The following is a 17,765-nucleotide window of genomic DNA, read 5'->3' as shown; positions in this document are numbered from 1 at the left end:
TTACTGTAACATTACCCCTCTACTAGCGTCAAAGTCACCGACTTTGAGTATCCTGTGTTCTTCATCGTCAGCTTCCATCGTCGGGGGTGTCGTAGGCGTGGAGACGGCTGGTACGGGGGGAGTTTCTGGTTCGGGCGAGGGGTGCTTGGGTGTCTAAGCGTGGAGTCCGCGAGCGCTTTATGGTTATGCTCCCAATCTAAGAGAGCTTCGAAACACTTCTCTTCATCTCTAAACTCTTGGAGATACGTGGCGTCCATTGAGCTGAGGGCAGTGGACCGACAGATGGTCGGGTCCTAGTTCGTCGCAGAACGCAACAAACATAATCTGGACACTTTCTACACGCGTGTCCGGATCCTCCGCAACGCTTGCAGAGCGTGGTACGGGTACGATCTATGGTGGCCGCCTTCTTCTTCTAGCGGGCGCACCGGTCGGGACTCTTTCTTCAACATGAGGCCTTGCTCGACTGTTCTGACAGCTTGGTTCGCGATGTCGGGGAAGTCGAGCGGAAGGAGGTGAAGCGCGAGTACGCGAATCCTTTCTGTAAATGAAGCACGGCAAGTTTCTTCGTGCCTTCATCGAGGTCATCACGATTGGCTACGTTCTTCCAGCAGCTTCGTGGTACGGATAATGCAGACTGCAAGGGATTGTCCCTGCACCGAGTCTGGCGGTCTTGCTCACCAAGGATGTCGTCGGATCACTTGGGGAGTACATAGGAGAGAGAATGGCGGGTTTCGCTGAACGCGTTGTTCTCAATCGTCTCTTAAGGATTCGTCCGTAGTCGGAGTCCTTGAGTGCAATACGGATAGTTTCTTCTACAGCAGAGGTCGTCATGATGTTGGGAGGTTCTGGGAAGGATGTTCTTGGGAGAGGCCTTATATGGCTTCCAGGTCGTTTCCAAGCTCCGCTTGATTCGAGACTTATCTTTTGGTTGATGTCTTCTATCGTTATCTATCTAGCCATGAGGCTGAGATCTTCTCGTTATCGGGACACGAGGGATGGTTCTTCACTATCAGAGGGGAGGTGCCGTGATAGGTACGATCTTCGTTAATTCCTTTGTTATACTTGGGATCAAGGTTCGTCTCATCAGAGGGTGGTAATCATTGCCATAATGGAAGGGTGCGTTCCGTTATCTTTCGTTGATATTGGCGGCGGATCTAGAGGTTCCAAGGGCTTGCAGAGTTTCCGAGGAGTTCGTCTCATGATAGTTTTAACCTCGTTCCGGAGGATCGTCTTCTTCATCTTTTTGTTGATAAGAGTTGAAGTCGTTCTAGAGGATTCCGTGGATAAGGAGTTCGCCTCGTGATAGTTTAGCCTCGTTCCGGAGGATCGTCTTCTTCATCTTTTGTTGATAAGAGTTGAAGTCGTTCTAGAGGATTCCGTGGATAAGGAGTTCGCCTCGTGATAGTTTAGCCTCGTTCCGGAGGATCGTCTTCTCATCTTTTTGTTGATAAGAGTTGAAGTCGTTCTAGAGGATTCCGTGGATAAGGAGTTCGCCTCATGATAGTTTAGCCTCGTTCCGGAGGATCGTCTTCTTCATCTTATGTTGAGATCTTTCGGATCTATCGGGATGTCGAGGAGGGTTCTGTGGATAAGAGATCCGCGGGCTTGCAGGAGTTTCCGAGGGTTCGTTCTGTCTCCGGTTCTTCTTCGTTATCTTTTGTTTCGATCTGTCTTTCAAGATCTATCTGGATATGGAAGGTCATCTTCTTTTAACCTTTTGTTGATATAATCTTCATTGGGTGAGAGAAGGTACGGGGTCCAAGCGTAGGTGCCAAGGCTTGCAGGAGTTTCCTGGGGTCGTCTCGCGAGGAGGGGTCTTCTTAATCTATGTTGAGTGAATCTTCATTGATTGTCGAAGGTCGTGGATAAGGGGTTCCAGGGCTGTGGGGACCGTTCGGGGAGTTCGTCCTTTCTCCTAGTTTTACGTCTTCTCGGACGATCATAGTTTATCCTCTTTGCGGAGTATCGTGCAGTTTAGAGCCGTGCCGGGCTAGCCGTAGTTTATACTTTTTTGCGGAGATTCGTCGAAGTCGTCATCTAAGATCATAGGGAAGTAGTCGGGAAATGGTATTCGTGGTGGGGGGTCGTGCGTGAAACGAGAATAAATCAGGGATTTTACCCCCTCAATAAGCCGTTAGTCTACCATGACTAATCTTTCGTCTAAAAATCAAGGCCGTCGTCAGGGCCTTCGTATTCGATGTCGTTTCCTTCTTCATCAACCATGCGCCAGTTGTGCGTCGATGGTTCTTCTAAATCCAACCATATACCTTCGATGGGATTGGAAGCAGGGTGTGGCGCGTGTAGCGCCCCTAGGTCGGAAGCGAGCGTTATTGCTTCGTCGCTTCGGTCATCGATAGATTCCATATCTGTGAAGCGGACAAAATGCGGTCCGACTTCTTCTTCTTCCTTCTTTACAAGACGAGCAAACTCGTCAGGGTCATTTTCGCTCAGATCCTTCAGGCGATGGGCCTCGTTTATAATACGAACACGTTCTAGGAACATGTCGAAGTCTGAGTCGGAAGATGGTTCAGGTGCGGGTTCCCGGTGTTGCATCATTGCATCGATGTTATCAGCGGGGATCTCCGCGGAAGGCATGGAGAGGTTCAAGGAATTCGGGATGGGGTTTTCATCGGCTGTGTCGGTGTCATCAGCCGGGCTTTCGTAAAACCTGAGTTTCTTGGCTTCAGGTGGTTCTGCCGTCGACACGGCTCTTCCTTTTCCGAGAACGGAGATCGGTTCTCCGGAAAATTCGAATCTAGGGGTCTGAGTTTTCTCTGGTTCAGGGGCCAGTCTAGGTGCCTTTGAGATAGGCGGTTCTTCTGTCATAACTGCACGTCCTTTTCCGAGGACTGATGCAGGCTCCGCCGAGAATCGATAAGGTTCAGGAGTCTCTTCTTTCATCGGCTGAACAGCCGGTCCGATCTTCTTTGCGGGTGTGTCGGGGATGATGTAGTCCGTGATTACCGCTGGTCTTACGACCTTCTTCTGAGTTGTCTCCGGATCAGTGGCCGGTTTCTTCTGCTCAAATCGTTTTGCTGCGAAGTCAATACGGGGCAGCGAATCTTTCTTTACGATTTTCGTTGATCGTGCAGTAGGGATAGGGAGTTTCACGGATGGCGGGTTTCCGTGCGGTTCCTCTTGAACCGGTACGATCTTCGTCGTGGGTGCCAAGCTCATAGAAGCGAGGCCACTGGAGGAGGCGCGGGGAGTGGTCGGGGAAACGGACCTTTTCCTTTTCTGTGCGCCCCTCTTTTCTTCTTTCTGGAAGAGGGGCGTTTTGCCGTTCTTCTTCCGGTCGGAGTCAATCTCCTTTTCTTTCTTTCGGGAATCTACGGTGCTTTTGAGAGTCACCGTGCCGTTCGTCCAGTCGATGGCGGGGTTGTGGCTGATAAGCCAGGGTTGTCCAAGCATGAGCTTCTCTTTCGGAGTAAGCTCGGCGAGGTAGAACCGTTCGGTGCATACCCGTTCATCAATTAGGAAGGAGAGGGTGCAATACCTCTCAATTGGCTTCTTTCCGAAGCTGGATCCGTCAGCATTAGAGAGCGTGAAAGGCTTCTCTAGCTGGTGCGACGAGATTCTGTGCGTCGTGCAGAAGTCCTTGTTGACAAAGGACTGGCACGCCCCTGAGTCGACGACCATGGATGTCGAGATGGGGGTGTTTCTCGTTCTGGTTAGTAGGGTGGCGTTCACCCGTAGTTCATTCTTCTTAACTCCGGTCTCTTTGATAGAGTTCACCCGGAGGTCTTCTTCGATCATCTTTCTCCGCGGGGTTCTGGGCCATTGTGGGCAGCCCGCGGCTTTGTGGCCAGTGACGTGGCATACAAAGCATCTTTTCTCGTTTAGGTAGATACGAGTTTCTTTTCCCGTAAGGTGGGAAGCGGCCAAGGTATTGCGGGAGGTTGCCATATCGGAGATGGTTGGTTTCTTTGTAGTGTTCCGAGCAGGAAGTCTTCTACTGTGACAGCGGTTCTTATATTCTTGCGACTGGTCAGGCCGGTACGTTTCGGGGTTTCTTCTACAGATCTTCGGTAGCGTTGAAGATAGGTGCGATCAGGGATCTGGCGTCACAGATGGGTGACGTGCGATTTATACTTTAATCTTTTGTTACGACAAGCGGTCGTGTGCGACTAGGATAGTTCTAACAGCGACAACCACGACAGTGGTACCAAGTGCTGAGAGTCGTCGGCCTTTACAAACAAGCAAAGGTTGCGTACTCGAACGTAGCTCGTGGTGGTTAACGAGGGGTTACGCTGAGATGATAGCAGAGGTTACAGACAGTGAGAGGCGTCACTGAAGGTACGAGTCGATGTCGAGCAGGTGGCTTTAGCGGGACAAGGAGTTCAAGGGAAAACCTAGTTGATTGGACTAGTTTCTGGGTGATACCTAGTAAGATTAAAGTAAGGAACATCTACTTTAATCTTCGACCTTATATAAGGCTACTCTATCGTGTCTAAGCTCAGCCTAAAGCTGGGTTCTAATATGCTTATCTACATGAGTCAGAGATAGCGTCCATGAGGCGGGCTTCTATCGTAGATAGCGTCCATGCGGTACGCTTCCATCAGAGATAGGATCCACATGGTATCCTTCTATCAGTACATGAGGCAACACGAGGCTTGCCTTCTATCTTGATAACATAAATAGGTCTTCTAGACCTATGTCGTCATATATCACGTGCGGTCCAGACCGCTTACCTAAGCCGGCAGTTGCCGCTTATCGTCTATCATCATCTATCTTCATCTATCGTCGTCTATGGAGCTGGTGAGACTCCGGTGTCGTCTATCGTCTATAGCCGTGCGGGTGGCAGAGGGCTGTCTGCCGGCGGGGGACTCGTGCCATGTTACTGTAACAGTGTCTGGAAAGCACTGTTCGTCCATCTGATACGCATTCTCAGTTCTGCTCGCCCAGGTGATGTATTAGTGCATGAACTTGATCGTCGGTATGTTTTATTAAATAAACTCGACAAAGGTTGTCTGACTGATGAGGACACAACTTAGTTACAGACACACTCCTACTTTTGGCCGCGACACTATTCGAAAATTTGCTTCAGACGCTTCTGAAATGAAGAAGATGGCTTCTCGGGACTTTGAAGACCTTCTCCAGGTAATGTTCCGTATTCTTTTTAACTATTTTCCGTGACCCATACCTATCTAATCAGTGCGCCATCCCTGTATTTGATGCACTCCTTCCAGAGCCACACAATACAAATGTGTTGACTCTGCTTTGTACATGTGCACGCTGGCACGCTCTCGCAAAGCTGCGTATGCACACCGACGAGACCCTTAACCTCCTCGATACTGCCACCGTTACGCTCGGAAAGCAGCTTCGTCACTTCCAGAGACATACGTGCGTAGCGTTTAATACTAAGGAATTAAAAAGGGAAGCAGAACGTCGCCAGCGCCAGCAGTCGCGAAACCTTGTTCAACATGGCACTGGAGAGGCATCGACGTCGACATCTCAGACAACTCGGCGACCGAAGACTTTTAATCTACAAACGTACAAGTTACACGCCCTGGGTGATTATTCTACCTCTATACGCAACTTTGGCACGACAGACTCGTATAGCACCGAACCGGTGAGTAGAACTTTTTTTGATCATATCGTCGATCAAACAAAATAATCTATTGTGCAATCTAGGGAGAGCTAGAACACCGCACCTCGAAAGCAAGGTATTGTCGAACAGATCGAAAAGATTTCGTGAAACAGATAAGCAGCATCGAACGACGTGAGGCCCGTATACATCACATTCGTGACAACCAGTCACCACACGGTGCGGTCATCGACGAAGAAGTTGCCTCGTCGCCTGAAGCTCGTTTCCACTGTCGGGAAATCACAAAATAACCCCGTAAACATCCCGCTATTCCTCCAAATGCACCTGGGCGATCCTGCTACCAAAGTGAGTGCCATAGATAGCTTGAATGCAACACGGTGCTGATTTCGAGCGACAGGACTTTTTACCTAAGCTGAAGCGCTTTCTCCTTGCTAAGATCAAGGATATCTTAACAACGGAAGATGGTCTTTCACATACTAACAGTTCCACTGCTGTTACGGTCCCAGGTAGTACTACCCCAACAAACGCAAACTCGGAAGGTCAAATTTTGATCAAGGCCGATCGCATGTACAGACATAACTTAATGCGTCTCAACTACACGACATATGATGTCCGCCGAGCGCAGGACATCATTAATCCATCAACATCACACTGTAATATCATGCTCCTGGGCCACGCCAGTGAGGACTCAAATGCCACCAGTGAACAACACCCTTATCTCTACGCTCGCAGTACTTGGCGTTTATCATGTCAATGTCACTTATATTGGTCCTGGTATTATCAGGTATCACTCGCATCGCATCGACTTCCTGTGGGTGCGCTGGTATCAATACGTGGATGAAGGCTCGAGCTGGTGCCCATCTCTGGATCGTGTTTGCTTCCCTCCCATGGCAGAACCGGACGCGTTTGGGTTTGTTGATCCTAATGACGTCCTTAGATGTTGCCATGTCATTCCGCAATTCTCTCAACACCTGCGGCATTTGGATGGAAAAGGTGTTTCTCGTTGTGCTCAGGATCAGCTAGACTGGAAATTCTATTACATCAATCGGTACGTCCATCGGCTCCCTTAAAAAAGCTATCCTGACGTGACAGCTTAGTTTTGTAGACCGCGACATGTTCATGCGGTATCAGTGGGGGTTAGGAGTCGGGCACACATACACGCATACTAGTACTAACAGAGACTCGGATGCTGACACAACTAGTGCAATTTTTGAGGATCTCGAGGAGGAGGAAGTTAATTTGGATCCAGATCAGGGCCTCCTGTCTGACTCGGCCTTGGAATCTGATTTAGATGAAGACTGCAACGAGGATTATGATAGTGATGATGATGCTATCCTTGACTACGAAAACTAGATTGGTTGTGCGGAACAGGGTATCTGCTGTGGAGGCTTTCGTAATGACCATCATGATATCGCGGCCGCTAGCGATCGTAGTAACTACTTTCAAGTTGTGTGAATTCAGATGTACTAGTAATACTAATATCAATAACTTACTCAGAGGATGATCTGTCAAAGTGACAGTCACGGTACTCTCAGGCTGCCCGGGCCAGCCGCCAGAGTCGATGACTTGTCAATGATAGTGACCACTATCGTCATCCGACTCAGGAAGGTTCAACGAGCCCAGACATGTCAGGACACTTACTGGTACGTTAGGATCTGTTAGGATGCTTCCTCGATGAGATAGGCGATGAACTCCAAACAGGATACCTGCAACTTGAACTTCCGAGTCCAGAGTCGTGGCGGATGCCCTTGTTGATGAGGTCCGTCGCCTCCGTGACGATTTCCTCAAACATTATCCCATCCTCCGGAGTTCTTCCACCAATACGGCAGACCGCGACCTCGCTTCACCTTACCTTTCTACGTCTCGTAGGGCAACACCGTAAGCTTCGCACAAAGGGTTTCAAATTCCGCAAGACAACTTAAATGATGTCAAAGTTCATGTCCAGAGAGTACATGGAGAGTGGCAAGTCGCTGTTGCTCTCCAGAAGAAGGCTTTAGAAGGGAAGGGGTCTTCGGATCCCAGGACACGAGCGATTCAAAAGACAGCTCAACACTTTGCGCGGCGACCAGAGGTTTTATCTTTTTCCGACGAGGAACTCAAAATCATCATGGCATCCTATGCATACAATCTAAGTGGTGTATTTGGCTTCTCCGTCGCCTTCGCAGATCTCTGCGCCATCAAGGCACGAGTTCAAAGTGGTGTGCTTTTTGCAGATAGATTTGCAGAGGTGATGTGCCTACAGGCGAAGTCTGGAAGGATGGATCGAGAAGCCTGAGACTCCCGACAATTTGGGAGCTTGCTACTAGTACCAGGCTACAGCTCTCTCCGCCCGTGATAATCTGTTGGTATACTCCTTGTCTCATATCATTCCACCACCCAACTTATTGCCAATGGCACAGATTAACTGCCAGAACGACACGCAACGAGGGCGATTAAGAGCCTATTCTAGTTCGCTTACTACGATATGCCCATCCCGTGCAGTAACACGCGCAACACGAACAGTCTGTCTAAGGGAGAGTTGTGTCGAAGAGAAGCCTTGATCTAAACAGTTTCAAAGGTGTGTTTGCAGTGATCTTATTGCGTCGTTAACTAGACTGATGGATTTCTGACTCTAGCGGAATACTATGGACGTCTTCGAATAGTGCAACCGCGATCACGTCCGTTTTGTATCCCCACGACCGCACTACTTGTGAGTATCTTCGACAATATGAACAGCACGTTATATTCACAATCTTGTTTCAAGCAGGAAAGGCCCAGGGACTTCGCTTTGGGCGACAGTACTTCTTGTCTGCAGCAAGTCTCACGGACATTGTAAAGACCATCACAGAGTTTCTTCAATGTACGCGAGCTTTGGTTGTTGTTTTTAATTATAAAAGTTCACACTCCTTCCAGATGTCTCGATGCAGTTGAACTATGTAAGCTAATACGTGTCTGTGCTCATACTAATGGCTAATTAGTATTAGACTTTACTGAAGTCGCACCCGATACTCGTTCCCGAGCTTATCCGACTCCTCGTCGACAAAGAAGGCGATTTATAGAATACTGCTTGGGACATCATGACCGCGACTTTCCTCTTCACAAATCATATTGTCCGTCTGGTAAGTGATAATGCCAGTTTCAAAATATAAACGTTGACGCGAGACATTGATAGGAAGCGCTTGAGACGTGGCCTGTACCCTTGCTATGTAACAGCCATCTTTGGCGGCTATCATTGCATGGTGTTAAGCGCTGCCATCAAATTTATCTACGTAATTAACAGTAAGTGGTTATTTCATTGGCAATACTTGAATTCCAAAAGCAGATTGAAGTCGCTCTCTCAAATAGCACCAAACACTGCAGCTGATGGGATTTATAGTTGCGGTCATGGTGGGACCTGATTCTCACCCTGCCTCGCAATCAATACAGATGTCCGAAGACAACGAATCTTGCGGCCAACGTCGCAAACAGATTGATGCCCTGCAACTTGGTCCCAGGAAAAGACCGTGAGTGACTTTATATTTTCGGGGAGTGATTGCTAATGATTGCAATGATAATACAGGAGTGCGACGGATCCGCTGGTACACTATGGACGTCATTTCGGGCGGACAGTCCATGCTCTTTGTAACTTCCAAGCCCTTCTCACGAACGGAATTCTACGGATGGGAGAATTAGCCGGCATTCCAGAGGAAAACTTTACTGCTGAGTATGTTTTCCTGAGAGTTATGTGGGCCTATTTAATCGCACGTATATTCCAAGGGAACGACGCGAGCATCGTGTTTTTCAAGAACTTCTCAAGTCTGTGGCGGGCCTAGAAGAGCGTTTGATGCAAAGCGGAGAGGATGAGGTTGACATCGTTGCAGAGCTCGCAAGTATCACATTCTCTTCATATATCTTCGAAGTTATTCGTTTATCTTACCTATCCTTAGCTCACCAAAGGTGCATCTGGCGCAAGGGGCGATGATACTAAAAGTCTCAAAGGCAGCGTGCTCGACTGGATTACCCCGAAGGGACAGAATCTTGTCCCACCTCTTGCTCGCAATGTGAAAGTCGATCGCGGTTTTCATCATGAACGGACAGGCGCGTTACTTTGTCCTGCTGGCCTCGACTGGTCTAACTCTGAGTGCGTGTCATATATTTCTTTGACTCAAATACTGATGAAATGCAGAACGAAAGCTAAGCTACAAAGTGGTGAGATCATCGTGACTGGAGACCAGTGGCCGTTATTCTTGTATGCCGACTACCATTACAATCCTGAGGATCCATGGAATGGTCTATTTCGGAGTGCCTTGCTTGTTTGTGTATGATATAAGTCATTTCCAAAAAATTTTGCACTTAACTAGACTCACAGGCATATAGACACGTCTTTACGTCCCCCAGTTCTGTGGACAAAGAACCGAAGGCAACTCGTTCAGGTAATGCTCGCATTCACGGGATGACTCGAGTCACGCTGCCCTCCATCGCCTATATTGCAACGCAGGTTTGTCTAGTACACTTCGCATATCTACATCTCTAACAAACAGTGGATATTCATTCCAGATCCAATTTGCCCTCACCTCATCGCCCGTGTTTTCGCGTACAGACACGGTCACCGACTCTGAAAGGTTTTACAACTCAATTTTGGAAATCTTCGAAGACCCGGATGAGAAACAAGAGGTGGACGACCTAACTGTGTGGTGGAACAGGTGATTGGCAACTTGTTCTGTTCTATTGATTCTCACATTTTCTAGGCAAATTTTCCTGTCATATTCGACTGCTCAATGTCCCCTCGTCAAGAACAGTGCGCTGGCAAGAATTCGGGAGAAGCGAGCGCAGATGAAAGAAGTTTTTGTACCGGATGGTGGTGGTGTGTAGCATACTGTCGGCGCACGACAATAGATTGTACTGTACTGAATGTTCGTGTACGGGTTGCTTATGACATCGAGATTATACCCAGCCTTCAGGCTGAAAGTGAATCATACATGTTCATCATTTTTGTATTTTTTCACCAACGCATGACAATCGTGGTATTCATGATGTAATAGTAACATCTTGGTCAACTATGTCGTCTGTCTGTCACTATAGATTCAGTACATGTCATCCTGAGACCCTTGCTCAAAATTTGCCAGTGATCCTGTTTTCGATCACAAGTACAACTCATGTGTTTGTGGCCGGTATTTGTAAGAATGAGACCAATTGGACATAGCTATGTGATACATGTCTTTTTGACATGGTTCATAGGATACATAAAACCAGGCATCCATTATATACTTAGCTACTACAGCCAATGAAGGATCACAATTGTGAAGGCTTGACTTTTTTGCCATTCAGACGCTCTCCTGCAGTACCTATCTGTTACGACTGGGGTATGTTGAGCTGTCTTAGTCCGAGTGGACTGAGATTCGGCGAGACAGACGTGGTTCTTCTCTCGAATGAGAGGTCAAAGGTTTCTGGCTAAGGCAAGTATCGGCGACTTCCTTAGAATGGTGGTTCTTAGATAGCAAGGTTGGAGACCTTGCTAAAGGACTTGTTCCAGGTAAAACCCAGTAGATTAAAGTGAAGAACTACATGTGGTATGCTATGTATCTATATAGCAAGAGTTCAAGCGGAGCTTGTAAATGCGTATCAAGATAGAAGGCGGACAGCCCGCTTGGTAAGTGATAAGAGATAAGAGATAGGAGATAGTAACCATGGTGCGGACAGCCCGCTTTGATAAGAGATAGTCGGCTAAACATAGTGATGGTTACTGGTACGGAAGGTTAGCTTGGCGATGATATGAGTAAGGGTCTGAAAAGTGATTGGTCGCTCGTTAAGGGCCGTATCCATGTACCATTGTCCGGTAACAAAGGAGAAACGAAGAGAATGAGTATACCGTAACATTACCCCCGCGTTATGGTCGATGTCACCGGCATCGACATCACTAGTTGTCCTGGTTTGCATAGTAGATGGGGTCGGCGTCGGCATTGTGGAATTCCAATTCCTCCGGCTGTACCAAGTACTCCCTATTGGCACGCTCTAGATCCTCCTCTTCTTTCTTGTCTTTTTCTGCTTCCCACGCGGCTAACGCTTCGTAGAAGCCTTCGTCGGTATATACCAACGGGAATGCTGGCTTGTTGGTGTCAAAGGGGCAGTAGATGGAGAAGTGCCCGGGTTTCGTGTCACCACAGAAGCGACAAAAGTATAGGGGGCAGTTCTTATGCTTGTGACCGAGCTTCTTACAGAGTCAGCAGATGAAGTTGGCGTCAGCGATAGTGGAGGGTTCCTTGGTGAGGTCGATGACCTCACGCTTCTTTCCTTTGGATGATTTGTTCTTGGTTACGCCGTGAATGGCGGCTCCGCCGCGGAGGTTTCTTCTCTGGACCTCGCTGGGCGCTGGGACAGGTACAGGTACTGGTGCAAAATTCCCTCCAATCGAAGTTGGATCAGGTAGAACAGCGGGGGGGTTATGAGTAATAGGAGGCAACGGGCAGCCGACTTGGAAGGAGTTTCGATCAGCAACAGTCTGTATAATTTCCCTGCAGATAGTGCTAAAACCAAGAGGGAATAGCTGAAGCGTAAGCGAGCGAATACGCCGCTGGACGTGGTTGCAGGAGAGTCGGAGAGCGTCGTTCTCAATCTGGGCAAATTCTTCTTCGAGACGTTGGGTGGCTCTAATGATATGGATATAGGTGGCCGCGACTCCGGCTGGCACTGCTGGCTGGTTGTTGAGATAGGTTTCGATTTCGAGGGCGTGGGCGACGGAAAGGATGGTGGTTTCGACAATGACGTCGTCTTCAATGCTGACAACGTTGTCGGCAAAAGGGGATTCACAGAGGCTGATGGAGGAAACATTGGACTCAGTAGGGGAAGTAGTTTGAGAGGACATGTTTTTATGGTGGTGGGGACTGGTCGATTCAGTTCAATCTGTGCCTCTTCTTATAGGCAGAAAGTAGGTCCCCGGCGTTTTCCATGTTCTCCGCTGGAATCCATTCGTTGCTTCCAGAAGAGTATCCTTTCCAGGATACGAGATAGCGTCTTCGTTTACCCGTGCCCTTATGACTCAGGACGGCTTCGACTTCGTATTCCTCCGATTGATTGACTATATATCTGGAGGTGGTTCTTCGTAGTTCGGTCCGTGAATCCCTGTCTCCTGATAGGAGGATAGTTCGGAAGCATGGAACGTGGGATGAACCTTCCATTGTTCAGGAAGTTTCAAGGTGAACGTGATGGGTGATAGGACTGCGGTTATGGAGAACGGTCCGTGCCGTTTGGGCGCAAGTTTCCTGGATGGGAGAGTGGTCATGAGATTAGTTGCAGATAGCCAGACCTTATCTCCTATCTTCCACGGTTGGTACTTCTTTCCGTGCATCCTTTCTGCCATTCGTTGCATGGCGATATTGTGGCAAGAGATGGCTTCTTCCCTGATCTTTTGGAGGGTGCGAACCCTTTCTTCTACGGCAGGGGTATCTGATGATGGTAGCACGTGGGGAATGCCGCGAGGTTCGTATCCCATCATGAGGAAGAACGGCAATGCGTTCCTTGCTTCATGTCTTCGGTGATTGTGCACGAATTCAGCGAGGGGTAGGTGGTCCGACCATTCATAGGGGTTGCTTCTACAGTATATTCGGAGGTACGTCTCTATTTCTTGGTTGAGTTGTTCGGTTTGTCCATCAGTTTGAGGGTGATATGCCGTGGAGGCAGCAATCTGATACCCTAAGAGGTGTGCTAGTTCTCTAGAGAACTTTGAAATGAACTGGGGACCTCGGTCAGAGATCACCTTTTCGTGGAGTCCGAAACGCTTGAATACGTTCTTGAAGAATAGTTTAGCCACTCCTTCAGAAGAGATGTTCTTGTTACAGGGAGAAATAATCACCCCCTTCGTAAGGCCATGGTCTACCACGACCATGAGAGAATCAAAACCATTGGAAATGGGGAGGTCGGTGACAAGGTCAACAGAGACCTGGGAAAAAGGGCGAGTGGCGGAGGAGGGGATGGGGGCAATGGGCGGTGAGACGGGGTGAGTGTCAGCTTTCATCTGCTGACAGAGAGCGCATCCAGCGACATAAGAGCGAATAAAAGTGCCCATTGCAGGCCACCAGTAGTCACGCTTGACAAGTTCTTCTGTTTTAAACCGCCCGGGGTGACCAGCAGTGGGATGATCATGGTGACGGAGCAATATGGCCGTTCGGTGTGAAGGTGGCACATAGGCGCGAGACTTATAATAAAGTACTCCGTCCGACATCGTCCAGTCGGAGAGGGCCGATTTCATAGGGGGTAGGCAAAGCCCATCCAGGGCGTCGCTGGCGGTGGCGAAAATGGGATCATCTAGGGAGTTTTTTGCAAGGGCGGTGGAGAGTTCATCGTCGATTAATCATATGAACATGGAGTCTGGAAGGAGCACACGATCCTCATTGTCGTTTTCACCAAGACCGTGATCCGGGCGTCGAGAAAGTGCGTCAGGTGCAGCAAGTTTTGCTCCAGGGACGTGATGCAATTCGAGATCATAATTGGACAGAACAAGCTGCCAACGTGCTTGTCTTCGAGAAAGCTTCTGTGCTTTTGAAAAGTAGAGGAGGTTCAGGTGGTCGGTGAAGACGAGAATGGGATGGGGATTTCCTTCTAAATAATGGCGCCATTCGTTGAGAGCGCGAATGATAGCGAGCAGCTCTCGATCGAAGATTTCATAGTTGCGTTCAGCGGGGTTGAATGACTGAGAAATATATTCGCAAGGATGGTAGACGCCATTTTCATCCGTCTGAAGGAGCACGGCCCCGGTTGCTACCAGAGAGGCGTCAGTGGCAAGGGCAAATTGTCGTGTAGGGTCAGGGTTGCGTAGTACCGGTTTCGTTGTAAAACATCGCTTGAGGTTATCGAAAGAGGTCTGAGCGTCAGGTGTCCAGGCGAAGACTTGATCTTTTCGAGTTAGATTGATAAGTGGGCGGGCGATGTCAGAATAGTGGGATACAAACACCCTGTAGAAGTTGCAAAATCCGAGAAAGGAGCGGACGTCTTTTACGGAAGTTGGGATAGGCCAATCCTTTATCCTGTCAACTTTGGCGTGTTCCATTGCAACTTCTCCGGGACGAATAATCATTCCAAGGTATTCCACTTCTGCTGCGTCAAAAGTACATTTTTCCGGTTTGACGAACAGTTGTTCGTGACGAAGTATCTCCAACACTCGTTTCGTTCGTTCACGGTGTTCTGCGAGGTCGGAGGAAAAGATGAGCAGGTCGTCCATATATATAACGATCCATCCTTCATTGATTTCTTTCTGGAAGCGATTGTTCATGTAGGACTGGAAGGTAGCGGGGGAGTTGGTTAAGCCAAAGAACATTACAGTGGGCTCGAACAGGCCTTCTTCGGTAGTGAAAGCCGCTTTCCATCTATCGTCAGGGTGGATTCTGATATTGTTATAGCCTGACCGTATGTCGATCTTTGTGAAATGTTTTGCTTTGTAGAGTCGTTCTATGAGAGTTTTAGGGAGCGGGAGCGGGTATTGGTTGCGTACGGTCCAGTCATTGAGGTAGCGATAGTCTTGGCAAGGGCGTAACTCTCCGCTTTTCTTTCCTACGAAGAAAAATCCGCTGGCCTGCGGGGATTTCGAGGGTACGATAAATCCTTTCGCGGTGTTTTCCGTGATAAAGTTTTTCACTGCTTCTCTTTCTTTTCCTGATAATGGGTAGATCTTGGACGTCCTTGGCATGAATCCAGGCTTCAGATCGATTCGATGATCGATACCAGGACGTTCCGGTGGCAACTTATTAAGGCCGTCTTTCGCAAAAATATCAGCGTAGGTGTGCAGGTAAGATGGAACGAGCTCTTCGAAGCTCTTCTTCATCTTTTCTCTCTCTCCGGCGACAGCGAATTCTTGAGCTTTGTTGCTAGTTTTCGAATATCCTTGCTCCTGCTTTGATGTACCGTCTCTGGTGAGAGGAGTGTCAAAAGAGACGTCGGAGATTACTCTAACTTGAGAACCGTCAGGGGAGTATTCGATCAGGACGTCTTCGTCGTTCAAGGGGTAGAGGGAGGGATCGACCACTGGAGGAGCATAGTTTTCTGACCATACATCTTCCTTGGTGTCGTAATCCGGCTCATCTTGATCTGGTGCGAGGCGAGGGAGTTCTTCGTCGGTGATTTCTTCTACAGAAGCTCGTGGATAAACGGGGTTCTTCTTTAGCTTGGAATTCTTCCATTCACGGGACGGTTCTTTCTCTGCAAGAGTGGGAAGGGGAAACATCAGTGGCAGATTGTGCCGTTTCCTAAGATGGTCGATGTTTCTTTCGATCTCGAGCGATCGTTCATTTGGTGCGAGAGATAGTTCTTTGTTCGTCCAGTCGATTGACGGGTTTAGTGCTTTCAACCATGGGAATCCGAGCAAGATTTTGTCTTTCTTCGAGAGCTTAGTTATGTTGAATTTTCCTATCATGGTCCTCCCGTCAATTTTGACGATAAGGACGCAGTAGTGAGAAATGAGTCCTCCCCTAGCATCGGATCCGTCTGCGGTTATAATGGGAAATGGTTTCGAGAGTTTATGGGTCTTGATTCCGTGGAGCTTGCAGAATTCCTCGCTGATGAAGGTTCCGCTTGCTCCGGAGTCGATGACCATAGAGGTTTCGATGGTTTTGTTACGCTTGGTGGAAATAATCGTGGCTGGGACACGAAGCTCTTTCTTATTTCCAAGTGATTGCACAAGTCGTATTGGGACAGGAGGTACTGACATCGATGCAGACTCCTTTCCTAAAAATCCATCTCTACGAATCGTCGGTTCATTTCTTCGTCATCATCACTGCTCTCTTCTTTCTCGACCTTCCTTCGGATAGGCATCTTCTGCTTCTTATCTTCCCTAGGGTGGAATGTGGTATCGTTGGCGCGATGGCCCGTCTGGTGACACTTGAAGCAACGTCCTTCTTTGAGGTGTCTCTTTACTTCGGACTCGGAGAGCTGATCTATCTCCATAGCATCGCTTCTGCGGGGGGTGAAGTGGCGATCTCCGTACTTCTTCTTCTTATGCTGGTAGTGTGCGGGGTTCTCTCGTTTCTGTATGGCTCTCAACCTCTGGAAGGCGTTATCCAGGTTGATGCACGTTGCGATGACGGTTTCAAAGTCGTCTAGACTTTCTCCCGTGTGGTAGAGGTTGTTGCGAAGTCCTACGTCAAGACCTTCGCGGAAGAACTCTACTTTGGTGACGTTCTCGGTTATTCCTGCTTTATGGGCTAGGAGGCGGTAGTTGGAGATATACGTGTGGAGATCTCCTTTCATCTCAAGGGCTCGTACTTTAGCCATAGCCGTTCCGGCGGGATCTATAGCTCCAAAGGCTTCCTTGAATGCGACTTTGAATTCATCCCAGGTGCCATACCCGATGAGATTTCCCGCGGTATTCTTCAACTTGGCGTTCTGAGCGGTCTCCATGAAGTCTTCTTTCCAAGCGGCAGCATTGCCCTTGGTCATAAACGAGAGTGCGAAGATTACTTTCTTCTTGTCACTGTCGTAGATTTTATCGTTGATATCTAGGTACGCATTACAGTTCAGCATGAACCTGTGCAATTCATCGCGATCTCTGTCGAATTCGGGAGGAGAGCCGATCTTGATTTCTATCTCTTTGGTAGTGGTCGCCATTGTATTTAATGGTGGTATCGGCGGTAGCGCGCCTAGATTCAAAGCTCCGATCAAAGGAGTTAACGAAGTCGTGGTGTCTGCTGACGTCGCAGGTGGCGGCGTCTATGAAGTGGACTTTAATCTTTTGTTACGACTGGGGTATGTCGAGCTGTCTTAGTCCGAGTGGACTGAGATTCGGCGAGACAGACGTGGTTCTTCTCTCGAATGAGAGGTCAAAGGTTTCTGGCTAAGGCAAGTATCGGCGACTTCCTTAGAATGGTGGTTCTTAGATAGCAAGGTTGGAGACCTTGCTAAAGGACTTGTTCCAGGTAAAACCCAGTAGATTAAAGTGAAGAACTACATGTGGTATGCTATGTATCTATATAGCAAGAGTTCAAGCGGAGCTTGTAAATGCGTATCAAGATAGAAGGCGGACAGCCCGCTTGGTAAGTGATAAGAGATAAGAGATAGGAGATAGTAACCATGGTGCGGACAGCCCGCTTTGATAAGAGATAGTCGGCTAAACATAGTGATGGTTACTGGTACGGAAGGTTAGCTTGGCGATGATATGAGTAAGGGTCTGAAAAGTGATTGGTCGCTCGTTAAGGGCCGTATCCATGTACCATTGTCCGGTAACAAAGGAGAAACGAAGAGAATGAGTATACCGTAACACTATCACCATGGTGAC

The 17,765-nt window shown here is 48.4% G+C and overlaps 4 protein-coding genes across 4 annotated transcripts; 3 read left to right on the top strand and 1 right to left on the bottom strand.

The window, feature by feature from the left end:
* Nucleotides 1-11: 11 nt before the first annotated feature.
* Nucleotides 12-831, bottom strand: F5147DRAFT_777134 (uncharacterized protein; the record flags this gene model as incomplete). Its single annotated transcript, XM_041441949.1, has 3 exons — nt 12-293; nt 426-570; nt 623-831. The coding sequence occupies 3 exons, from the start codon at nt 829-831 to the stop codon at nt 12-14; spliced, it is 636 nt and encodes a 211-aa protein (XP_041289480.1).
* A 4,003-nt stretch (nt 832-4,834) lies between these two features.
* Nucleotides 4,835-6,901, top strand: F5147DRAFT_777132 (uncharacterized protein; the record flags this gene model as incomplete). Its single annotated transcript, XM_041441948.1, has 9 exons — nt 4,835-4,842; nt 4,892-4,936; nt 5,001-5,100; nt 5,156-5,572; nt 5,635-5,666; nt 5,758-5,893; nt 5,946-6,201; nt 6,251-6,596; nt 6,646-6,901. 9 exons carry the CDS (start codon nt 4,835-4,837, stop codon nt 6,899-6,901), a joined length of 1,596 nt encoding a protein of 531 aa, XP_041289479.1.
* Nucleotides 6,902-7,173: 272 nt separating this feature from the next.
* On the top strand, nt 7,174-8,586 carry F5147DRAFT_813455 (uncharacterized protein; the record flags this gene model as incomplete). The annotated part of the gene is made up of 7 exons (XM_041443496.1): nt 7,174-7,191; nt 7,275-7,413; nt 7,462-7,795; nt 8,164-8,237; nt 8,292-8,387; nt 8,441-8,463; nt 8,512-8,586. 7 exons carry the CDS (start codon nt 7,174-7,176, stop codon nt 8,584-8,586), a joined length of 759 nt encoding a protein of 252 aa, XP_041289478.1.
* A 367-nt stretch (nt 8,587-8,953) lies between these two features.
* Nucleotides 8,954-10,378, top strand: F5147DRAFT_813447 (uncharacterized protein; the record flags this gene model as incomplete). Its single annotated transcript, XM_041443495.1, has 8 exons — nt 8,954-9,030; nt 9,087-9,230; nt 9,284-9,392; nt 9,454-9,647; nt 9,693-9,823; nt 9,868-10,004; nt 10,064-10,209; nt 10,255-10,378. 8 exons carry the CDS (start codon nt 8,954-8,956, stop codon nt 10,376-10,378), a joined length of 1,062 nt encoding a protein of 353 aa, XP_041289477.1.
* Nucleotides 10,379-17,765: the final 7,387 nt, after the last annotated feature.

Source organism: Suillus discolor, assembly GCF_016758755.1.
Source record: "Suillus discolor strain FC423 chromosome Unknown F5147scaffold_55, whole genome shotgun sequence".
Classification (NCBI taxonomy): Eukaryota; Fungi; Basidiomycota; class Agaricomycetes; order Boletales; family Suillaceae; genus Suillus; species Suillus discolor.
The sequence above is the reverse complement of the archived record's forward strand: the minus strand, read 5'-3'. Positions and strand labels throughout refer to the sequence as shown.